Here is a 21595-nt window from a genome sequence, read left to right on the forward strand (position 1 = left end):
TTTTCGACTAAGTGTTGCTTGGTACTTGGCGACTAAACAAGTCAAATCTAAATTTAGTTATATTTTTAATTTCCTTATCTTAATTTATCAACTAAAAAAACTATAAATACTAATAAATAAATATAATATAAACCAATAAAACTAATGTGATTTGTGCAAATAAGAGATGTGTAATTATCAGTTTACCCACAAGATGGCGCAAAACGATCACAATTAGAGAAGAATATTAATAACGTTCACCCATAAACTTCCATACACGATAACAGAGATTATTGAGACTGCATGACTAGAACTAAAATACTAGTAATAAATACACGATTTAAATCATTTTTAAATAAGTCTCTTATGTTCACATAAGCTGTATATTATTTATATGCTGAATTTATGAAAATACAGTAAAACACGAATACTGTGAAATATAAAAATATTCAGAATACCCATTATATGTGTGTGTTTTCTCAAGTGTCGGAAAAAGAACATACATTTCACGCCCGCAAACTCACTGTAAACAATCAAGCAATAACCATTTCACTTCAATATTCTGGACTCTTTATTCAGTTTATATATGTATTTCCATTTGTAGTTTAGAGAATGATAAGCATTAGTTTATTTACAATTATCTTTTTTAAAAACTTCAGCTCTGTACAGATTTTAACCCTGATAAGGACCAATATTTTTCAGACCTAGTGCGGTGTTAAAAAGCAGAAAGCAAAGACCACATAGAAAGAAAAATGAAGTCAAAAATGAAACATCAAATTATGAACATTTGATTAAAAAAAAGAGAGACGAAAACAGTAATTTCTTCAGCCATTAGAGGGATTTGCTGCTGTTAAAGTACATCTCGCTGCTTCATATGCTAATGTGCTAACGGTTTTTAAACTATCATACACTAGACACCAATATTTATCAACAATCTATATTTATGTTCTCTATAAGATTCATATTAAATATACTCTACACATATGTAACCTTCGAATACACTTCCCATTTGGAAAAATATTAAAAAGGGAGTAGGGGAAAGAAAAAATTACACCGATTTAGAAACGAAACAGCTCATGTTTCCGTGTTGTGCAAAATAATTTTATATCTAATAAGGAAGGGGAAATAGAAACCAAGCCAAACTTCATTCCATAATTATCTTCTGGCTCCAAACGCAAGCATTCATTTACACCACTACCCTACTTTGAAAATAAAGGAATAAATCTTATAACCCTTCCTGAAAGAGAGCAGCTCTGATCTGTCTAAAGAGGGAAGTCGCAACACTGGTTGACTGTCAAAACACAGTCGCAAATGTTACTGTAAATGTTACTCGTTATGTGTATTTTAGACTTTCCCATGAGTCAATCCAACCATCTTCTGGAGATCTACCTTCCTGCAAAAAAGTCCCGACTGTGCTTGAAACACTTCTGGCGTACAGGAACTCAATAGAGCAGGATGCTGGATCTCCAGGACCTTAATGGGGCATTTAAAACGCATGGAAATGTATAAGAAACATTTCTAAAACGTTCAACAGGCACATAAATACTTGATCTCCTGCACTGTGCTGTGTAAATTAATCCCCCCCTCACACGTCTCCCCCCTGAGAGGAAGAATCAAGGGCCTGGGCTGAGGCGAACGAGTCTCTTTTTTCCTCACTGAATCAATCATGTTACTATGTGCAATAAAAAAACTGAGAAAAGAGGGCCTCCTCCGTGTGCAAACTGGCAGAAGGGGAGGAGTGTGTGTGTGTGTGTGTGTGTGTTTGAATGCGTTTATGGATGCGTGTGAAGATGTTAGAAACAGTGGAAATGTGTGTGTAAAGGTGGGATGCATTTTATTATCTGATTTTTTGGCTTAAATACAGACTGTGCGAAGCCGAAATGTTCTCATATCCGTGTCTCAGGTGATTTTTATCTTTTTTTTTTTCTTTCCAGGAGAAGCGAAGCTCTTGATCTGGTCGGGTGCTCGTGGGAGTCGGGTGTGATTAGATGTGTTTAAGCAGCATGGGCGAAGGGTGATAGGACACACTCGTTCTGAGGGATGATGGGATGTATTTACAGGATCACACAACAGTTGCTCTCTCCAGTCTTTTCCCGGTTCCTCTGACCTGTAACAAACACACAGAAACTTAATACTATTTCACAAAAACAAACAATGGTTTTGTTCCAAAACGTACTGCCTACATACACAGCATTTTAAGGCATCACAGAAATTGAGAGGTAGGCAACATAATTGTGTTTCTTTCTAAGATGCATATTTCCTTCTGCATATATACTTTAATCACAATTACAAGCAAGTAAATCTCATTAGATATAAAACAGGTATTAGCAAATAATTATGTGCCACATACTGTATTTTTATGCTTACTACAGAATTAACAAAATCAGATTCTACAACAAAATGCTTCAGCACACATAAATAATGATATAAAGGACATTTTATTTAAAATAGAAATGCAAACACAACTGAGAATATCATCTCATACACAAAAGGATTAATAATGAAAAATATATATTTAAAGCACCTTACAAGTGACAATACCAGACTTTGTATTGTATTGTATTGCAATTTTATGTGTGGTTTACTCTGTTATATCATGTATGTATTTTTTTATTTTATTGTACACTGCAATTTTATTATTTTAACTGGGGCAATGCAAAAGTAAGGTTTATATATGGGTAATCCTTATATAAATTTAAATAAATAAAATAAATATTATTATTATTATTATCAATAGTTAATTAAAAGGTCCACTATTTAAATAATGTTAATTATTATCAGAATTACCCAGAGAATCATTAGAAAACCAGTACCTGTTTGTCAGTAACCACTGTGTCAGTCATACCCAAATAATAACTACAAACAGATAGTATACATCCATAATTTTAAATAAAAAAATTAAATCAATTGCACAGCATCCGTTTCCATTTTCATGAAAATGTGCCTTCAGTTTAGCATTTGAATAAAAATGCTTTTAAAAAGTTAAAATCCTTAACCTCTGCTAATATATCAGAATAAGCTCAACAAGCATCCAAAATATCATGTGACCAGGTCTTTTATATTTTGGTTCAACACTACTTTAAAAACACCTAAAACTGAAATAGTGCCAGAGGGTGAGGATGATCCACATATAAACTAAACATTTCTGAACAAAGTGAAGGCTGCAGTGAGACAGGGAGCGTGTGAAACCGTGAAGGAGGAGTGTACAGAAAAGACAGAGGGTAGAATGGTTACCTTGGGAATTTGGCTCGGGCAGCGTCTCTCTGGCAACTAAATGCATCACTGTGGTTTTTCCGAGTGGCAGTTTTAAAGCTGCAAGACATAAGAAAAAAAGAATGTTGGAGCGAATGGACACTAGAGACTAATGCAGCCGTTCATCTGTGACACCAAAGTCACTTTTCAAGGAGACCAGAATAACATGTTAACTCTGATCCTGTGTCTTATTGAGAGGCATCACTGACTCTGAGAGCACTGCTGCTGCGTTCTGCTCCACAGACACACTCGGTCTTCATGCCTTGGTGCTCTTGAATCAAGAAGGTGTCAGCGTGGATTATCAAAGTGACACTTTTTTGGCAAACCTACCTGCCTGCGTTCCATCACGTCATCAGGCGAACAGTTCAGGAATTGGAGCTGGTTGTGGGGTTTCAATTACTTATAGCTATTCAACCATGAGAAAAGAATGCTCAAACTAAATATACTGACAAAACCCCTTGTTATAAGTGAAGTATATCATCTTTTTCACAGGTCACATATAAAAAGCCCTGTCAAATTTATAGAGAATCTAGGATTTATTTGTGTAATGAAAAAAAATATATATATTTTTTAGATAGATAGATAGATACTTTCTTATACACACATTCACAAACCAACTTAATCTTTTATTGTTGTTTGAGGGAAATAAAAAAAAAAATGCTTCCTGTTCACGCCCAGAGAATTTCCTCTCCTCCCTGCGTTCTGTCCCTGATGACAGGTCTGCCGGCCAGTGCTCTCCTACATTCATAGACTGCTGCATTCTGGGACTATTTAAGTCTGTCAACTCTATTCACGAGTTGAGAACAGTAACATTTAGGTGTACTGGGTCTGGGAGCTGAATTTTTGGATGCCCTTATAATCAGCTGAACAATGATAGAACTGAACCGCACTGCACCCTGGCCCGAAATAAACCGAGACAAAGCCAAAATAAATATCTGTGCCGTGAGTCCATTGGGACACAGTGGATTTACCTGGCAGAAAAAAAGCTAAGAGACTCCTTATCCACCAGACCCATGATTCTGGACTGAGAGGAATGATTTAATAAAAATCAAGAGTAACAGAGCATGTTAATAACGGTAATGAGGAGTGTGGGAGGGCGGCTCACCTCCTAGCGTCACATTGCCGTGTAGGAATCGGCCCTGGTAGATGAGGCGCAGGATGTTCGGACTGCTCACCTGCTCCTCTTCCCAGTCTGTTAAAGACAGAACAAATGAGAAAAAATCATGTTTGTGTTGTATTTTGTGATAACAGTGTCATCACAAAGAGAAACACAAAAGGAGAACTTTCCATAAAAATCATAAGAAAGAGACAAAAATGTAACTCTTACACAGAAGACAAACAGTCATCCGAGTTAAGAATGACATGAGGGTGAGGAAAGGATGACAGTATTTTTCTTTTCGGGTGAACTGTTCCCTAGAAACACGTTTTTCTACTAGTCTTTTTCACTCTTTTCTCTCTTCTTTCATTCATTCGTCTCTTTCTCACTCTTGGCTCAATCAGTCACAAGACTGGAGTGTGAGGGTCATTCTGTGTCCTCATGAGGTCGAGCTCCGCTGTGCTCGTCTGCTATGAATAAAACTCTGATTCAATCCCGGACCACCCCGATGGGGTTTACACCAAACTACAACAAAGAAGGTCTTTCTTTTTCCTTGCTTTTTCATCAATATTCTTTTTGACATAATTAAAGGCTGATGACTTTCATGAGAGCTATTCAAAGCAAGAAAGTTAAATCAAATTAAAAGAAACTTCAACTTAACTAAACCCTGGATTTCTTTAGGGGACAAATAAGGACAAGAAACAGCAATACAAATATAATTCCTGCTTAAAAAAACAACAACAAACAAACAAAAAGCCTAAACCAGCCTTATTTGGTTTGCTGGTCTCCTCCTCCCTTAATACCAGCAAAACAGAACCACTTTCTTTTTTAAAGAAAGAAAGAAAGATGGCATCAGATCTGCTCTACCCTAAAAATGTATAATATCCTCTAATAGTATCTGCAGAGAGATGGCCAGACGTATAAAGACACAAACTCAGAAGCGCTGGTTTTACCCTCTTCAGTACTCTCATTGACTTTAGGTCAGCAAACAGTGAGTGGAATCTAGCTCTGCAGGATTACCGCTCAGTCAGACTCAGATTTGTCTGCGACACAGATTATCCGAACACAGGAAAAGGTTGTAAAGAGGAATCTACTCAAAGCTAGGAAACAATAGCCTGAAAATCCTTCACATGAGCCAATGGTTTCAGTCTATTGATGGGCCGCATTTAAAGAAAATGTGTTTTAAGATGTGAATCATCACGCACCCATTGGCCAGTTGTCGTACACGTGCTTGGCGATGTCGGCCGCGGAGTCGTTTGGCGAGAACAGGAACTCTTTTGTTTTTCCACTCACCAAGATGAGCCTCAAGTTGATCTGAAACACAAACAATAGAGCCATTAAAGCTCGGTCAGTATCCACCCCACACTTCCTCAACATCCACACCAAACTGCATTTGCAACCCTTTTTAACTCTGTAGTGTGATATATTTATGAGTTTCATACCAGAATAGAGTCAGAACTGAATGATAGTTTGTTAAAACAATGTGTAAATAGCTATTATACTACTGGAAAGCTGTGCAGACATAAAGCATAAAGCGGTTGCAGAATAAAAAAAAAAAAGTGGTTAGCTTTGCAATCGCATGATCCTTGCATATGCATTCATAAAAAAATATGATGATGAATTTATTTATGCTTTAATGAGAGTGTAGTGTTCTCATTTTATCATATTTAAATGCATTCCAGAAATCAAAAGAAATACATGAAGGGGAAATTTAAGATTAAAATAAATTTCTAAAAATAATGAAAATTTGCAATTATACAATTATATAATTAAATTATATTTAATAACTTAATTGTGGAACTTCCAGGAATTATTTTAAATTAAAACAATATGTTACAAAAAATATCTTTCTATTTTTACTAAATAAATCATTTTATATAACAATAAAATGTTAATGTTAATAATAGAACATAGATAGAACATTAATAGCATATAAACATATACATTTCTGAAACATAAAACTATGTTTTTAAAAATGTTAAATGTTAAAAATGTTGGTAAAAACTTAATTACCATGATAAATTTGTAAACAAAAATGATTTTTTTAAATCAGTATCACACTCCATATTCTCTGAATCTGGTCATAGCTAAGCTAAATCCATCTGTCACAGAAAACATCATAGCTTTCAGTTCATTTATTTGAACGGTTGAGAATTTTTTTCATACATTTTTCATGTCCTTGCTGTGTCCTTCCTTTGATGACTGTGAACCACCAGTCATTCGATCAGCACAATTACGCTGTTTGTTCAAGTGCCCAAGCAATATAAATTGCAAAACGTCCATTATCAGATTATTCCTTCACACCGCAGAGTGTCGCCCATTTAAAAACAAAAGAGTGGGAGGCATCAAGCTGAGAGACAGGGCCCAGGGCAATGCATGTCCAATGCACGTGTGTTACTAGTGTCTCTGACATCAGAGGATCCAGTATGAAGCTCCTCCCTCTATACACACTCACACACTGCCAGCTGCAGTGATGTAACAGAGTGAAAACCACCAGATGGAAACAAAGATCCTCCTAAGCACTTTATAGAATCAGATTAGAGCCAGAAGCAAGCCTGCTCACTCAAACCCCTCATCCAGAGATCACAACACACACACACACACACAATCTTAAGACTCCATCTAAGCATACAGTATCAGACAACAAACAACAAACAGCCACACACAAGCATGCACTTGCCCAAATAATGGTTGGATGAACACGCAGACATACACATGCAAATCTAATTTAGGATCGGATTAGTATGTGGCTATTTTATGTAGCCGTCCCACAGGAAGGAAATACCAGAGAAAATCTACTTATCACAGTATTTCTGGATACATTTTTGCCAATTCACTCCTTCATTTCTAAAGTTTTTAACAGATGTAGTTTGATTTCTATATGTCAGGAAATGAATGCAAAGTGCAACAGAAGGCTCATTTCCCCAAATTATATTCATATCCTCCAAATGTAAAGAAAAGACAACAAACATTCTATTGATATTTTTGGAAATAAGTCTAATATTATTATATACACACCCTTACTAATTAAAGGTGTGGGGATCTTAAAATGAACACTTTTATTCAGCAAAGACACATTCATTTGAGGAACAACAGCAAGGAAATGTTACAAAATATTTCCACAGAAATATTAATCAGCAGAACTGTTTTCAACACTGAAACTGAGAAGAAGTGTTTCTTCATCACTATTAGAATTATTTCTTGAAGGGTTATGAGACTATAGTACCGGAATAAATTACAATACATTTTGATATATTGAAATAGAAAACAGCTATTTTACATATTTCACATTATTACAGATTTTAATGCATTTTTAAACAAGTAATTGCAGCTTTGGTTTGCACAAGAGACTTAAAGGAGACCTACTATGACCCTTTTTACAATATGTAATATAAGTGTCAGGTGTCCCCAGAATGTATCTGTGACGTTTCAGCTCAAAATACCCCACAGATCATTATTATATCATTTTAAAATTGCCTATTGTGAGTGGAAGCAGAAACACGCTGTATTAGAGCATGTCTCTTTAAATGCAAATGAGCTTCTGCTCCCTGCCTGCTTTTCAGAATACAGCTGCACTATTACAGCTCATAACTGCTAAAAACATATGTTTTGATTTTGATTATCATGTTTATCATGCTGAAATCATGAGTTTTAAACCATATGGGTTTAAACTTCTGATATACGTTTCTCTGGGAGCACATGTACAGATTTCGGCCACCACACAGAATGATTACCAAACTACTGTAAGTTCTTATTCACACACATGTTAAAAAGGCACATGAGTTACAAAAACAGTTGATTATGTCTGTGAAGGTGAACATCTGGGAAATAAAATGCAGGTTTATTTTAGATGTGCGTGGCAGCAGCAATACACAGTAAATAAATCAATAATTCGACTGCTCTGTTGTCTCCTCTGAGGCTGGGACTCTAAACAGTGTTCTGTTCTCGTCTGTGTAGCCAAAGACTGAACATTTAGCATGTTTTGCTCAAACTTTTGCCATGGCATTAGAACTGGTACACTGTTTTTGCTTGTGAAATCAAAATGACAGCACCGTGGGTGGAAGCTTACAGATTAAGGGGTATTAATATTATAATGAGATCCCTTTGCCATGTCAACAAGGGAGTGAAATCGGATGCGCTCGTTTACTTAGACGCTTTCAGATAAAGGCTTACAAAAACAAAGTTACTGGGTTAACCTATTTCACATTTCCTTGGTTGGTAGATGCACCGGGGACCTGATTATAGCACTTAAAACCTGGAAAAGTTCATTTTTCATGATAAAATGAACTTTAAACTATATAATATAAAGCATATTTCATAGGGCCTCCAAAATGTATGTTTCTTTCAACTTTTAATAAATTGCTATTCAATTTTTTTCTAAGTTTCATGATTTCAATTAATTTTACATGCTTTTTTATTAATAAAATTTAATTTAACCATTAAAAAAATGTAGATAAATGAAAACGGAAAACAATTGAATCCAGAAATAGAATTTGGAAAAATAATTATTAAACGGATTTCATAGGGCCCTATATTAATTGCCCATTTAAATTATATTATTAAAAACTTTTAATACAAAACTGTTGTGAACATTATGACAAAAAAGTCTGACTTTGCATATATATATATATATATATATATATATATATATATATATATATAAAACTAAAATAGTCAACTTCTGAATCAACTGTATTTTTCAGATGGCATATTGCCAAGCAACTTGCAACCCTGCATTTTTTTATTTCACGAATATCTTGTTCACTTTAAATACATCGCACTTGGAAGTAAAATGGATTGTTGTTTCATATTGACCCATCTCCCCATCCCTGGTTATGAAGATCAGAAGTAAATATTATTATAAAGTAAGTATTTCCTTCAAAAGTAAAAAGGCATGTGTCATTCTCCTGCACGGACTCACTCAACGATCTGACAATCAGCAGCTAGCAGTTCATCAAAAACACCAGGACGCCAGTTCTAACGCAACAGAACACCTCCTAGTTTCCATAGAGATGGTAACCGTGGCAGCGGCTCCTCTGTGCGAGCGCTGACCTGAATCACCTGCAGGCAGAGTCTTTCTTCATCGGTCTCTTGCTCTCTCGCCGCAGCTCATCTTTCATTATGTCACTCCGTCTTTGTGTAATGATGGCATGTCATCTTCACCTGCTGAATGGCGAGCAGACGCTGACTTATACGATGTTTCCAGACGCACGCAGAAAGGAGGAAAAGCTCTAACGGCAGAAATATGTCTTATGCTAGGATACGTCTGCTCGAAACATTCCATCTCCTTGGTGAGCAGACGAAATCTCACTATGACGTATATACGGCATGCAGAGATGCCTCCAAGGAACTTCAACAACGACAACCTCAGCAGAAAACATCCGCTGGGAAATGATTACATAGGCCAGGGTGACGTTGGCACTGGTTAAATCCGCTGGCAGGTGCTTCCCTCTCTGTAGTGGCTATGCCAAACATTATTATTATTACACTAGTCCACAGCCATCTCTGCTACTGCATCCATACAAAATATTTTCACCAATCCCAGCCAAGAAAGCCCCGATCCCTGCAACCAAACCTTCAGGGGGAACATCTGATGTAATCACCCCCCAGCGCACCCCTGCATCACACTTTCCTAAAGGCACGGATGACACGTTAACATGTCATTTATACAATAATAAATATAAAGCTTACACATTAGTATTATATTTTATATATATATATATATATATATATATATATATATATATATATATATATAAAATACATGAAAAAATACTCTTTCTTTCTGTCTCTCTCTCTCTCTCTCTCTCTCTATAGGAGTTGCAAAAGCCAAAAAATAAAGGCTAAATATTGCTGTTTTATTGGTCCATTACTAGTATATGTTGATAATAAGCTCATGGAATTTAGTAGATAACATATGTTCACTGCAAAACTGTGTTGAATAATATTGAATTGTGACGCCTGTATTGTGATATGGCACTGGAAGGTGCTTGTTGATACCAAATAACACCTGCAGTAGTCTTTCCATAGCAGGCTTGTTGAAAACAAACAGAGCAGTTGTTTCAGGTTTGCTTCAGTTAAAGACAGAGCATGAAATTCTTCTGATTTTTCTGGCGGTTGCAGTTTTTGGGTATCACAAGTTGAGCAGGTGATTCTCTTCTTGAGAAGGATAAACAACCTGGTGTTTCTGCCAAGACACATGGAGTGAGAGAGAGAGATGCTGACAGTAATGAGTGTATCAGACAGTACGTCTGAACTAAAAGCAGCCACAACAAATGCTGACCACAGTGTATGTGATGTGACATGTCAACCGGCTTTGCCCATCTCAGAATAGAGGTCTGCCAGATTGTTCTGGGAATGACATTTATGCAATAGGGGACAGACACACACTCACAGGACTTATGTAACCGCACATCAATGAAAACAATATTAGATACGATGCCTCCAGCTGGGATTGGTCCATTTTGGACAGAGAGGAATGTAGTGAGTTCTATGGTGGACTGGCTATGCATAAGATGGTTAAAGAACACTGACATGACGTTCTAAAAACACAACAAAAAAGTAACATAAAACTCGCCTGACTGACAGAAAGAGCCATTAGGCTTGCAACCACACAAGTCTAATGCACGCTTGATTTCACTTCCATGTTCAACATTAAGGCTATGTCTTATCAAAAAACCCAGGACTTATTTTAGTTCACACTACAAAATTCATCAAGCCACTGAATCACGGAATTTCTTCAAAATGCTATTTATTTATAGCTATATGTGGGGCCACAGCAATAGGAAAAAGAAAAAAGTAGAGGAAAAAACAAGGAGAAAACCATGTAGCCCAGGAATAAAAACAATATTAATTTGCTTATTATTAGAAAAAATACCAGTGATGTAACATGCTTGATTAAAATATAATTATGGCCGTATTAAACTGTAAAATTAAATTATATGTGAATACAAAAAAAAGTAAACGGCAGTAGAGTATTCTAATTGTATATTTGCCAAATCAGCTAAGCTTAATAATACAGAATTGCTTATAATAAAAAAATACATTTTATTTATATACATATACAGAGAGAGAGAAAAAGAGAGAGAGAGAATATAAACGATAATAATCAGTTATTTTATAACAATTATTAATTATTATGTAATTATTAACAATTTCAACCTAAAAACATATTACAAATGGATATGGCAAAGAATTCATTTCTAAGGTGTCAGTTTTTAAACTGAAATAATAGCCATAAATTATGCATGTGTAATTTTACTTAATGTTACATATAAATTCATAACACTTTTTTGGAAAACATTCATCAGTTTTGACTAATCTCACCTTTCTTAGCCAATTATTGCTAAGAAATTACTGTGTGTGAGTATTTATTTATATATATATATATATATATATATATATATATATATATATATATATATATTCACACACTGTAAATAGATTACTGTTCAAAGTGTAACATTTAAATGAGCAGAATCTGCAACAGTCTAAAAAAACGTGTGAATGAATGCATAATGTCAGAACATCCTAACTGCCGAGTCCTGCTAATGCAACGGATAAAAATTTGTTTTATTCAAAGCGTCCTCAGACAAGCTAACTAATCATATAAATATCATGACATTTACAAAAGGGCTCTGAACAAAAGCTGTAATCTTGGAAGATCTTTAGAAAAATTTATTTAAGCATGACTTAATCCGACAGATCATCAGATAAATGAAGAATCCACACCAAATTGAGAAAAAATGACCAAACTGCTCAACAAAAGATGATAATTTTCTCTTCCTGTGTCCTGAAAATCCTTTTCAGTCTGGCACAAAACTCATTGATTTTACTCAATGGATTCAGAGTCTCCTTCGGTGAGTGAATTCTCCCTCAGACATAAACAGAGGAGACAGAAAAAGGAAGCCATCCATCTTCCTCCCGACAGCACAGCATTGGTTCAAACGCTGTCATCTCTGTCTCCAAGAGTCTGTGAAGTAGTTGAGACAGAGGTGGTTTTGAGGACTGTGATCACACTCACTCATCTCTCCTTCATGAGTGGGATTTCACCCGCATATCTTGAGGAAGTGTGAAGCCTGAGCTTTTTACAGGATCTCATTCCAGAAATGGAAGTGTTGTTTCTTTCCTCAGTTTGAAATTGGGTTATACTGTACCAACTGAGTAAACTGGATGCTTTAAACAACAGTCAGCGAATCACAACTAACCCCATATACATTACTTCCTTAATGTGTGTTCCTGCTGTTATTGTCAAAGTCCATGGCGTCTTTCTTCTAATATAATGCATTTTATGCACTTTTGTTGTGCCTGCTCTTAGTTCATAATATTCAAAAGTTTGTTATTAGTAAAATTGGGAGTCAGTAAGTTTTTTTTATTAAAAATAAATGTTTATTCAGCAAGGACACATTAAATTGATCAAAAGTGACCAAAATTAATCTAAATTAACAGACATTTGTAATGATGTTACAAAAGGTTTCTATTTCAAGTAAATACTGTTATTTTCTATTCTATTCAATAATCCTAAAGAATAAAATATGAAGTAAAATATTATTATTACTGATAATAATAAGAAATATTTCTTGAGCATCAAATAATTTCAAGACACTAATTTACATTTTAAAATATATTATTTTACATTTTTATAATATTTTACAATATTACTGATTGTACTATCTTTAATCAATAAATGCAGCCTTAGTGAGCATAAGAGTTTCCAAAAAAAGGTTTAATAGTAATTTTTCGAATATTAGAGTAGCTTGTTCCACCTCTGAAACATTTTTTGTTTTCAGATGACATGAGTAAAACCTTACTTTTTAACCCAATCACAATCCAATCACGTCCTGCCTTACTGAATATCATGCTTCACTTAGAAATATATCACACTGTAGAAGTAAAGGGGATTCTGAATACCATTTCCTTTCTACTTTTATTACATAATTGAGAAAGCCAGAAGTTTATCCATAAAATGATTTTGGTATGAAAATTCTTGGGTGTAACTTATACAATTTTCTTTCACAAGCCATTTTTACAACGTTTCAAACCTTTATATACATACATATTTATTTATTTATTTTCCAAGAGAACAAACACAGGAAAACAAAGCATCGATTTCAGGTTCCGTCAGGCAAGGTACAGCCTGTACAATCCAGTTTTTTATTTCTCAACATGAGACAAAACAGGTTGGGCCACTTTGCAATAGCGATCCAATTCTTTCTCTAGTGAGAAAGTTAAAACCGCTGAATACAGTAAACCACTCATTGTTTGCGTGGGGGATTTGCATAGATATTCAACATTACAGGTAACCTTGACCTCTTTCTGAACATGAACATGAAGATGGTCTGGCCTGTTTGCATTAGCAGGGGTTCAAGTAATGAACAAGTCTAAAATGACAGAATGAAATGCATGGGAATGGAAGGATAAATGTCTCACTTCAGCCAGAGCCAAAAGCGCTATCACTATCGGCGTGTTTGATAATAGCTAGCTCATTCAGACACTAGTCTCTAGGCAGAACTGCTTAATGAATAGATTCCAGTCCACAAAATGATTTTGGTTTCATATAAAAGTCCTTTCATGATATTGGGCAGATTGTTTCGGGAGCAAAAATCTGAGATCCAGCCATTCATTATTATGTGATATATTTCAAATGTGCGTCAGACTCTTAAATTCTCATTATGAAGAGTGCGGCACAAGAGAAAGAGATAACAGAATTAAATGACATGAGATCTGAGAATTAGATGCCACATTTAGACATTGGAAATTAAACTGCGAGAGGGGCTGTAGAGGAATTGTAAAGCGCCCTGTCTTATTTCCAAGACCTCTGCGGATGCCACGATTTTATGCAGGAAACTGAGACTCGCAGTCATGGAAGTGCGCACACACATGGGCAAATCTGCCATGTATGAGCAACACAAAAGGAGGCTGGATGTTCTCTGCATGAGTTGATGTGCGGTAGGTTGAACATAAAGTGATTGATTTTGCTCTCAGCTGCATTTGCCTCATCATGCTCATAACAAAGCGAGGAATGGAGGAAAAGAGCATGTGAAGTATTTACCAGAATGTATAAGACATGGACAAACAGACTGGATGGATGGATGGATAGATAATTAGACATAACTGGATGGATTTTGATAAAATACTTCACAAACGTTTTCTTTGCGTTAGGATAACATGTAATGATACATTTTTCACAATAAAAACCAAGAACATTCCTTTAAGAAGGTAAAGGGTTATGCCGTGTTGACTTTAATATGTGATGTGTGATTTTTAATGAAGCTTGCCTTTGCTCTAATGTGGCTTTACTTTCTCTTAATGCTTATAATGCTTTATTGAACATAATGTTCCGTAATAATCCTTGCCATTTATTTGAAAGGACAATCATAAAAGCTCTGGTCATGGCTGTCAGTTATTCAAAACGTCCTATAAAAACACATATGACTCACAACCACAAAGTCCTAAAAACTTTCCACACTTCCTTGATTGAATTTTTCCATGATAGATCAGTCTCAATCGTTACGGTAAGAGTTATCATTTTGCAACAACTTCCTCAAAATGTCTAGAACGCCCTTTGCTCCCATTATTTCACTCTTGGTCTTCTCCCTGACTCCCCTGAGCGAATCGCAAGGTGGACATTAGCACCAGAAAGCTAGTTATAGCTTCTGTATTTAATCACAAGCACAGCACCCCAGCAGCTGCAGTCTCAGCCTGTCTGGATGCCCTATCAGCAGTCCTGAAGGACAATCACTCACACAGACCTACTCACATACCCTCCGGCCCAGACGATGAATCTCACCGGATGAGAAAACAAGGGCTTGAGGGATATCATCACTGAAATCAATACAAGTCCGTCTGATGACGTGCCAATTACAAACACATATGTGGACATGTGAATGATTCATCTTTGTACAAACTTTACTGCTCCTGAGGCTAATTACACACAAACCAAGAACTCTGACCTTTATAGTACTGAAACAAGACTCCTTTCAGGTCCTTTAACGATAATGTCACACGTCTTGAAAGTCGCAATGCTAGATGATCTCTGTAAGTTAAGACATGCTACAACAGAAGATACAGCTTGGTCAGAAAATATGCTTCGTGAGAATAATTAAGCAATTATGGCTTGGGCTATTCAACATTATATATATATATATATATATATATATATATATGGTAACACTTTATTACTTAATTAGCACTAATGCATAGCTAATATTCTAGCAATATGCATGCTAGAAAGCAACTAATAGGTGTAACCCTAAAATAAAGTGTTACCATATTTATATATATATATATAGTAGGATATATAGAAGGAAGACAGAGCATGAGAGAATAATATCTAATCTCCTGTAGCCAGATGAAGGGAAGGCAGGCAGCCTCCTGCCCACGTGCCTACTGCTGAAAAGGGGCAGAAATCTGCAGAAAGAGAGAGAGTAGGGGGAGGGGACCCATTCACTTACCTCCCCATTAGTGAGACAGTCAGCTGATAGAAATGGCCCTTTAATAGTAGCCTGCTGTATACAGCCATTTATTACAAACCTACAAAACACCCTCCTCATTTCTTATTACTATCATGCACATGTTCTCAAACAGAATATTACAGCACCAGAGACCAAGCTCTATGCACCAATTTCATGACTGAAAATCTCCTCTTTTTTTTCTTCTCTTTTCTTTCAGGCGATCCCAGAGAAGGTTTTTCATTAAAAGTCACAACTCTGGTCTGTCCTAAGGCTTTTTCTTGTTATGTCTGTCAAACAGACTGCATAATGTTTTTAAATAAGCACCAGTTCTAAGACACAGAATGCATGCGATGTGGCAATACAATCGTATTTCATTATAGTGTGATTTTTTTTCTCACAGATCTGTGTTGATACTTTAAATCTTTGTGTCTTGTAGTCATTTTTCCGATCATGTCATGTTTTACAGTTCAATGCACAACAGAATAATTAAAAAGGAAAAAATCTTTTTGGAATTGTATCGCATTCTTGCCCCTAATAATGATGAACCAAGGCATTTATAAAAAGCGCTCATAAAACTCTTTCATAAACACAACTCTTCCCTGTATCATATACATTCACAATGGAATGGTTTTGTGTATGTATTGTGACATCTGAGTGTAACTGAATATTGAAAATTAAAAGTGTATGGGAGGGACTTGGTTCTGTCTTTCGGTTGTTGATTGAATGGAAGCAAATCTAAATGTGAACCAGCTTGGAGAAGTCCGACATTATCAATGAGAAGTCTGATGTTTCACAAAAGATGTCAAGACAGTCAAGACATTTAAAGTCAAGACATTTTGATAAAAAAAATTCTGAAAAAGTAGATCAAAAATAATAATAATATGCATGGATGAATCATTCACAATAATAGCATTTAGAAGATACTGACTTTAAAATTACAATTATTTAAAATTAATCAAAAAATTCTGACATTTAGAACTTTCCTTTTTTGGCCAATAACTTCAAAACTCTGATTCCACAATCTGTCTGGTTTATTACTTATGATTTGTATATTAAATATCAGCCAGTTTTTTTTAACTACAGTTCATATAATTCACTTTAGAAGTGGCCATTTTTAAAAATATCAAAAGATTGTCGATCAAATCAGAGAAAAAACATTGGCCAGGAGGAGAGAGAGGTAGGAAGAGGCCTTTAGGAGAAGGGAAGTCTGGCATGAGATTTCAATCTGTGACTTCACTGAACTACAAGAGAATGCTTGTGCAATGATGTCATAAAGGCGAGCGAGAGCCACTGTTTAGAGTGGAACAACCCTCTACAGTCAGTCTCCACCCAACTCACACAAAGCACAAAGCTTGAATAGAACCACCTCTGGAAAATTGTAAAAACAGATATATGTTGACTCAAGTCCAGTAATGAATATGTAGAAATACCACAGAGATGTTAAAACAACTTATAATAAAGCACTGAGAACTATTTACACAAACTGACGTTGAATCACTGTGTGTGTGTGTGTGTGTGTGTGTGTGTGTGTGTGTGTGTGTGTGTGTGTGTGCGAGCACCTCTCTCACAGAGCTGTTGTAAATTGTTCCTCACTCTACTGAAAGGATCCTTTATTGAGTGAGTCTGAGCTGCTTCCTCCCCCTGCTTCTTTCTCGCTCCCTCTTTAGCCTTTAACCCTTACTGACCCATAAACACTTTCTTGAGTCATTCATTTTATCCAAATCATACTCTTTATATCATAATTGTTGCTTTATTCACACAAACACATATAGAGACAACAGATACCAAACAGTTTTTTTGAGTCATCTTTGCGTTTATGCTGATATAATACTTTGCATTAATTTAATAAAGTTTCCATTAATTACCTTTTCTAGAATTTTAAAGTTCTGTTTCAAGTAGTTTGTCCAAAACTAAGCTTTAACTCTGAAAATGACATTTTTTAGCGTGTGAGAGAGAGTTTAAAACTGATCTCTAAACTTATGCCCAAAATGCGGAGTCTTTTTCTCATGCAGTTGACGCAGGTTAATTTGAAAAGTTTTGAATCGTGGGACGTAGCGTGTTGTGTTTCATAACATTATCTACAACTTTTCCATCTCTCTTATGCAAACACTTTTCGTTACCTACCCTGTACCTTTCTCTCTCGTTTTGGCCACCTCTGAGTTCAAACACTGACTGTTCATAGTGGCTGTTTGGGGTCAGAAGAGGGTCTGTCATTAAACAGATGTTATAATGACCTAATAAACCCTCAAAGGGACTGATTTGTGTTCCCATGTCCTTCTGTTGTCTGCTTCCCTGATGAGATCTATTGATTTGAGCTTGGTTACATAATTTTGCAAAAGTCTCAGTGACAAAGCTGGTTTGATTCTGCAAACAGGAAAGCATGCTACTTTAGCAATTTCCCTTAATTACACCTTGAAAATTATTTGAAAGTCTTTCACTTCAACATTTCACATTTAATTAAATTATGTTACAAGCTTTTTCTTTATAAATCAATTATGAAATGTACCATCTCTAAGCGAAAAATGTTTCTACACTCATTTTTGTTATGTGTGCCTTCATTCTCCATCTTGCATGAAACATAATATCAAAACTGACTGCATTTACTTCCTTAATAATACACGTTCCTGGACTTATTATTCATTCATCAGTGCATGTCATTTGAGAAAAACAAATCAATTCTCGCAAAAAAATTATATTCTGTGCTAAAAGCCACTTTTCACAACTAACAATCCCAATAGAAAAAATAAACACCTATCCATTTTTTTTTACATTGAATATTCTGTTTCAGTAAAAAAGGTCACATTACAGACATAAAATGGGTTTCAAATGCCACTTCACATTTACAGGACATATCAAAATAATATAACTACCCCTCATAACAAGATTAGCTCTTAGCCTTATTTCATTCAACATATAGGTTTTTCAAGCACCTCAATTGTTTTTTACATAAAAATTCAACTTTTGAAAGTGCTGAGCAATGCTGCTCAAGTGTGTGAACAACAGCCACTGGGGAGGTCTCTCCTTGACATTCCTCCCGTACCAATTCACCCCTACGCAGAGGACACGATACCACAACACCACACACAAAGTGACACAGACCTGTCAGGGAGTATTGAGTTCTCCTTCACACCTCAGTCTCACAATTGATCAAAGCAAACTCTTTTAAAGGTGTATATCTGATGTAGCACCTATAGGCAAAAGGCTTCCGCAACATTTTGTTGCTTTGAAACGGTGAGAGCTCTCCAGAAAAAAAGCCCATTCATTAAAATGCCCACCCACAAGATGTATGCACACACATATACACACACACACACCCATACCCACACACACACACACACACAAACACTCCCATTGTTTGACAAGCCTACCCCCCAAATGAATGCCCCTTAGCTGGAGACCACACAATGATTCAAAGTTTCACCTCGTGGACATTTCATCCTCAAACTGAACATGCTGTTCCAGGAGACCAAAAATAGACAGCTTCTGCAGTCATTTTAATGGATTTGAAATCTACTAAAACCATATAAAATTATTTCCTGTGAGGTGTGGGTGATTAAAGTTCTCAAAGTTAACCTTAAAAACCTACTAACCTAGCTTAGATAATCAATACCTGACTTGGGTATAACATAACACTTTGTTCCCTGTTCTGTTCTGTCCCTGTTTTCAGTGTAAGAAAAACCTTTCTTTTTGTAGACGTTAATAGATGCATCATCATCACCGAGGGTCAGTGGCATTTCTCTTAATACCTATAGTTGGCAAGGAAGCCTTTCTGACAGACAGGTTTACATTTAGGTGTTACTCAATGGCAGAAACAGAAGGACAGCTGAATGTGCACTGCAAGGGCGATCACATCAGCCTTCAGCGTACATTACATCAAACGGAGTGTCTGCAATGTCAGAGCATCGGCATCTCTTGAGTTTGACAGCCAGATCAGCTGTTTGGCATATCCAAAGCATGCTCGACTAACATGCTGCGACACGATGTTACAGTCTGGTGCCAGTAGAAAGAGTTCTTATTTGTTTTGATATTAGTTTCAATATCTGAACACACAATCAGGGCTGTGGTTTGTTGTTGATAAGCTGATTTCTCACGTCCTTCGATTTACACCACTGACCTTCTGGATACTGGCAAGTAATGGCAGTACTACCACCTCCTAACGGTTTAGAAGTCACAATCTATTATAGCCTTACATCATAATGCAAAGCTTGAAATGTTATTCTAAAAGCATGCGATGGGGATTAAAAAGAATCTATGACATCATCATCCCTCTGGACAGCAAGATTCTAATGTTGAAGTTTTGGTTGGATCATTCTGTTACATTCACATTTCGAGACGGTTTTAATTGTGCAAACAGGGCAATGACTGTCTGCCTGATCATACTTCCTCTTTATCAGTCTGAACAGCACTGTGTAGGCCATCAGATAGGATATCTTTACGCTACTGCCCTTCCTGATTAAGGTGGAATGTTGATGGGGTTAGTGGCAGAAGAGAAGAGCAAAAAAGTGATCCAAAGACATTAAGTCTTCTGGATTTTCTTGGATTGGTCTATGAAATCAGTTGACCTTCTTTAATCTCCAACAAACACTAACATATTTGTTATATAATGCATTTGTTATGAACTAACTAGTATCTATTATGATTTTACTAGTACTTGTTTTTGAGAACTTTACTTTTAAGAGACTGAAAAATGACTAGTAATTCACTATTCATTAGATTTCAATACTTTCCTTTGCTACTAGTCATAATCTCAATAGAGACGAGCAACTATTTTATTGATTCTAGCAACAAACAGCACTTTTTTTATTGAATTCTATGGGGATCTGTGCTTCATTAAGTATTCACTTCAGACTAGTGTTGCTGGCAACTATTCTAGTTCACTACCAAAGAAATAATAGGTACTAGTAAGTATTCTTTTATTTATTGTAACTATTCAAAGTGTTGCCAGTATATAGAATATTGCAATCTGTTACCAGTAACAATTCATTCTTACTAATTAATTTTCTAACGAACGATCGTCTCAATAATAGTTGACAGTCGAAAACTTTAAGTTTTAGTAATAGCTAAAACTACTATAACATAAAAATATATATTACTTAGTTTCACGGAACATTACATTTTATTGTAAACACCACTAAACCTTTTGCAGAACGAGTAAATTCTTACCATGTCAACTGGGATGTTGCCCGTCATCTTTGAAATATCTGTCGGATCTTCACTTTAGATTAAAAGTTGTTTTTCTTCCTTGAGTTTGCTTAAGAAACAACGTTTTGACAGCAGGTGACTTGTGGTAAAGCAGTTGTTAATGCAGAGATCACTCGTCTGGTTATTCCTGTAGGTTCGCTGGTAGAGGTAGTTACGCGCAGGCAGGAATAGGCTCTTCTTCAGACAGGCTTTTGACTTATTGCTTTTTCATAGCATAAACTTCAGAACGGAGAAAATAATAATTTGTGAATTTTAGATTTATGTGGGAGGACCCCCTCCCATCCTGAAATAAAAATGACATATATTAGGAAAAATGTGAAGGAAAACAAAATAATACTACAATGCAGCCCTTAGTATTTGCAAATATACCGAGAAATGAGTTCCTCGCGAGTCCGCAATAAAAAATAGACCGTCGCCTGGTCGAAAAATGCTGTAATTCGACGGTTTTTCAGTATTATATCCGTCTTCGTCTGCGCTCGCTCTCTGCTGTCATCCTGTCTCAAAAAAACATGGCGGCAGTTGACGGGGGGAAAGGCTGAACGTGGGGAAACCGGAGCTGGTGAGGCAGATAAAAACGGCGCGATGTCGATCGTTATGTGTGTGCGCGGATGAA

At 36.0% G+C, this 21595-nt stretch overlaps 1 protein-coding gene across 2 annotated transcripts; it reads right to left on the reverse strand.

Moving 5' to 3' along the window:
* Positions 1-526: 526 nt before the first annotated feature.
* Positions 527-21595, reverse strand: ubl3a (ubiquitin-like 3a). Of its 2 annotated transcripts, none has more exons than XM_052567535.1 (6): positions 21352-21595; positions 20944-21201; positions 5533-5641; positions 4337-4423; positions 3214-3291; positions 527-2086 (listed from the first exon to the last, which is right to left on the reverse strand). In XM_052567535.1, exons 2-6 carry the CDS (start codon positions 20968-20970, stop codon positions 2034-2036), a joined length of 354 nt encoding a protein of 117 aa, XP_052423495.1. In that variant the 5' UTR covers positions 20971-21201; positions 21352-21595; the 3' UTR covers positions 527-2033. The 2 variants fall into 2 exon arrangements, with proteins under 2 accessions (XP_052423495.1, XP_052423493.1); XM_052567533.1 differs by having other exon boundaries at positions 20944-21265.

Source organism: Carassius gibelio, chromosome B10 (assembly GCF_023724105.1).
Source record: "Carassius gibelio isolate Cgi1373 ecotype wild population from Czech Republic chromosome B10, carGib1.2-hapl.c, whole genome shotgun sequence".
In the NCBI taxonomy this organism is placed as follows: Eukaryota; Metazoa; Chordata; class Actinopteri; order Cypriniformes; family Cyprinidae; genus Carassius; species Carassius gibelio.

Bases quoted from the DNA above. Each gene is read 5' to 3' on its own strand.
- ubl3a (XM_052567535.1), bottom strand. From the start codon at position 20,970: ATGACGGGCAACATCCCAGTTGACATG. The intron at 5,642-20,943 runs GTAAGAATTTAC...TTTGTGTTTCAG, and splicing joins GCAACATCCCAGTTGACATG to ATCAACTTGAGGCTCATCTT. The intron at 2,087-3,213 runs GTAACCATTCTA...TGTTTGTTACAG, and splicing joins GCCCGAGCCAAATTCCCAAG to GTCAGAGGAACCGGGAAAAG.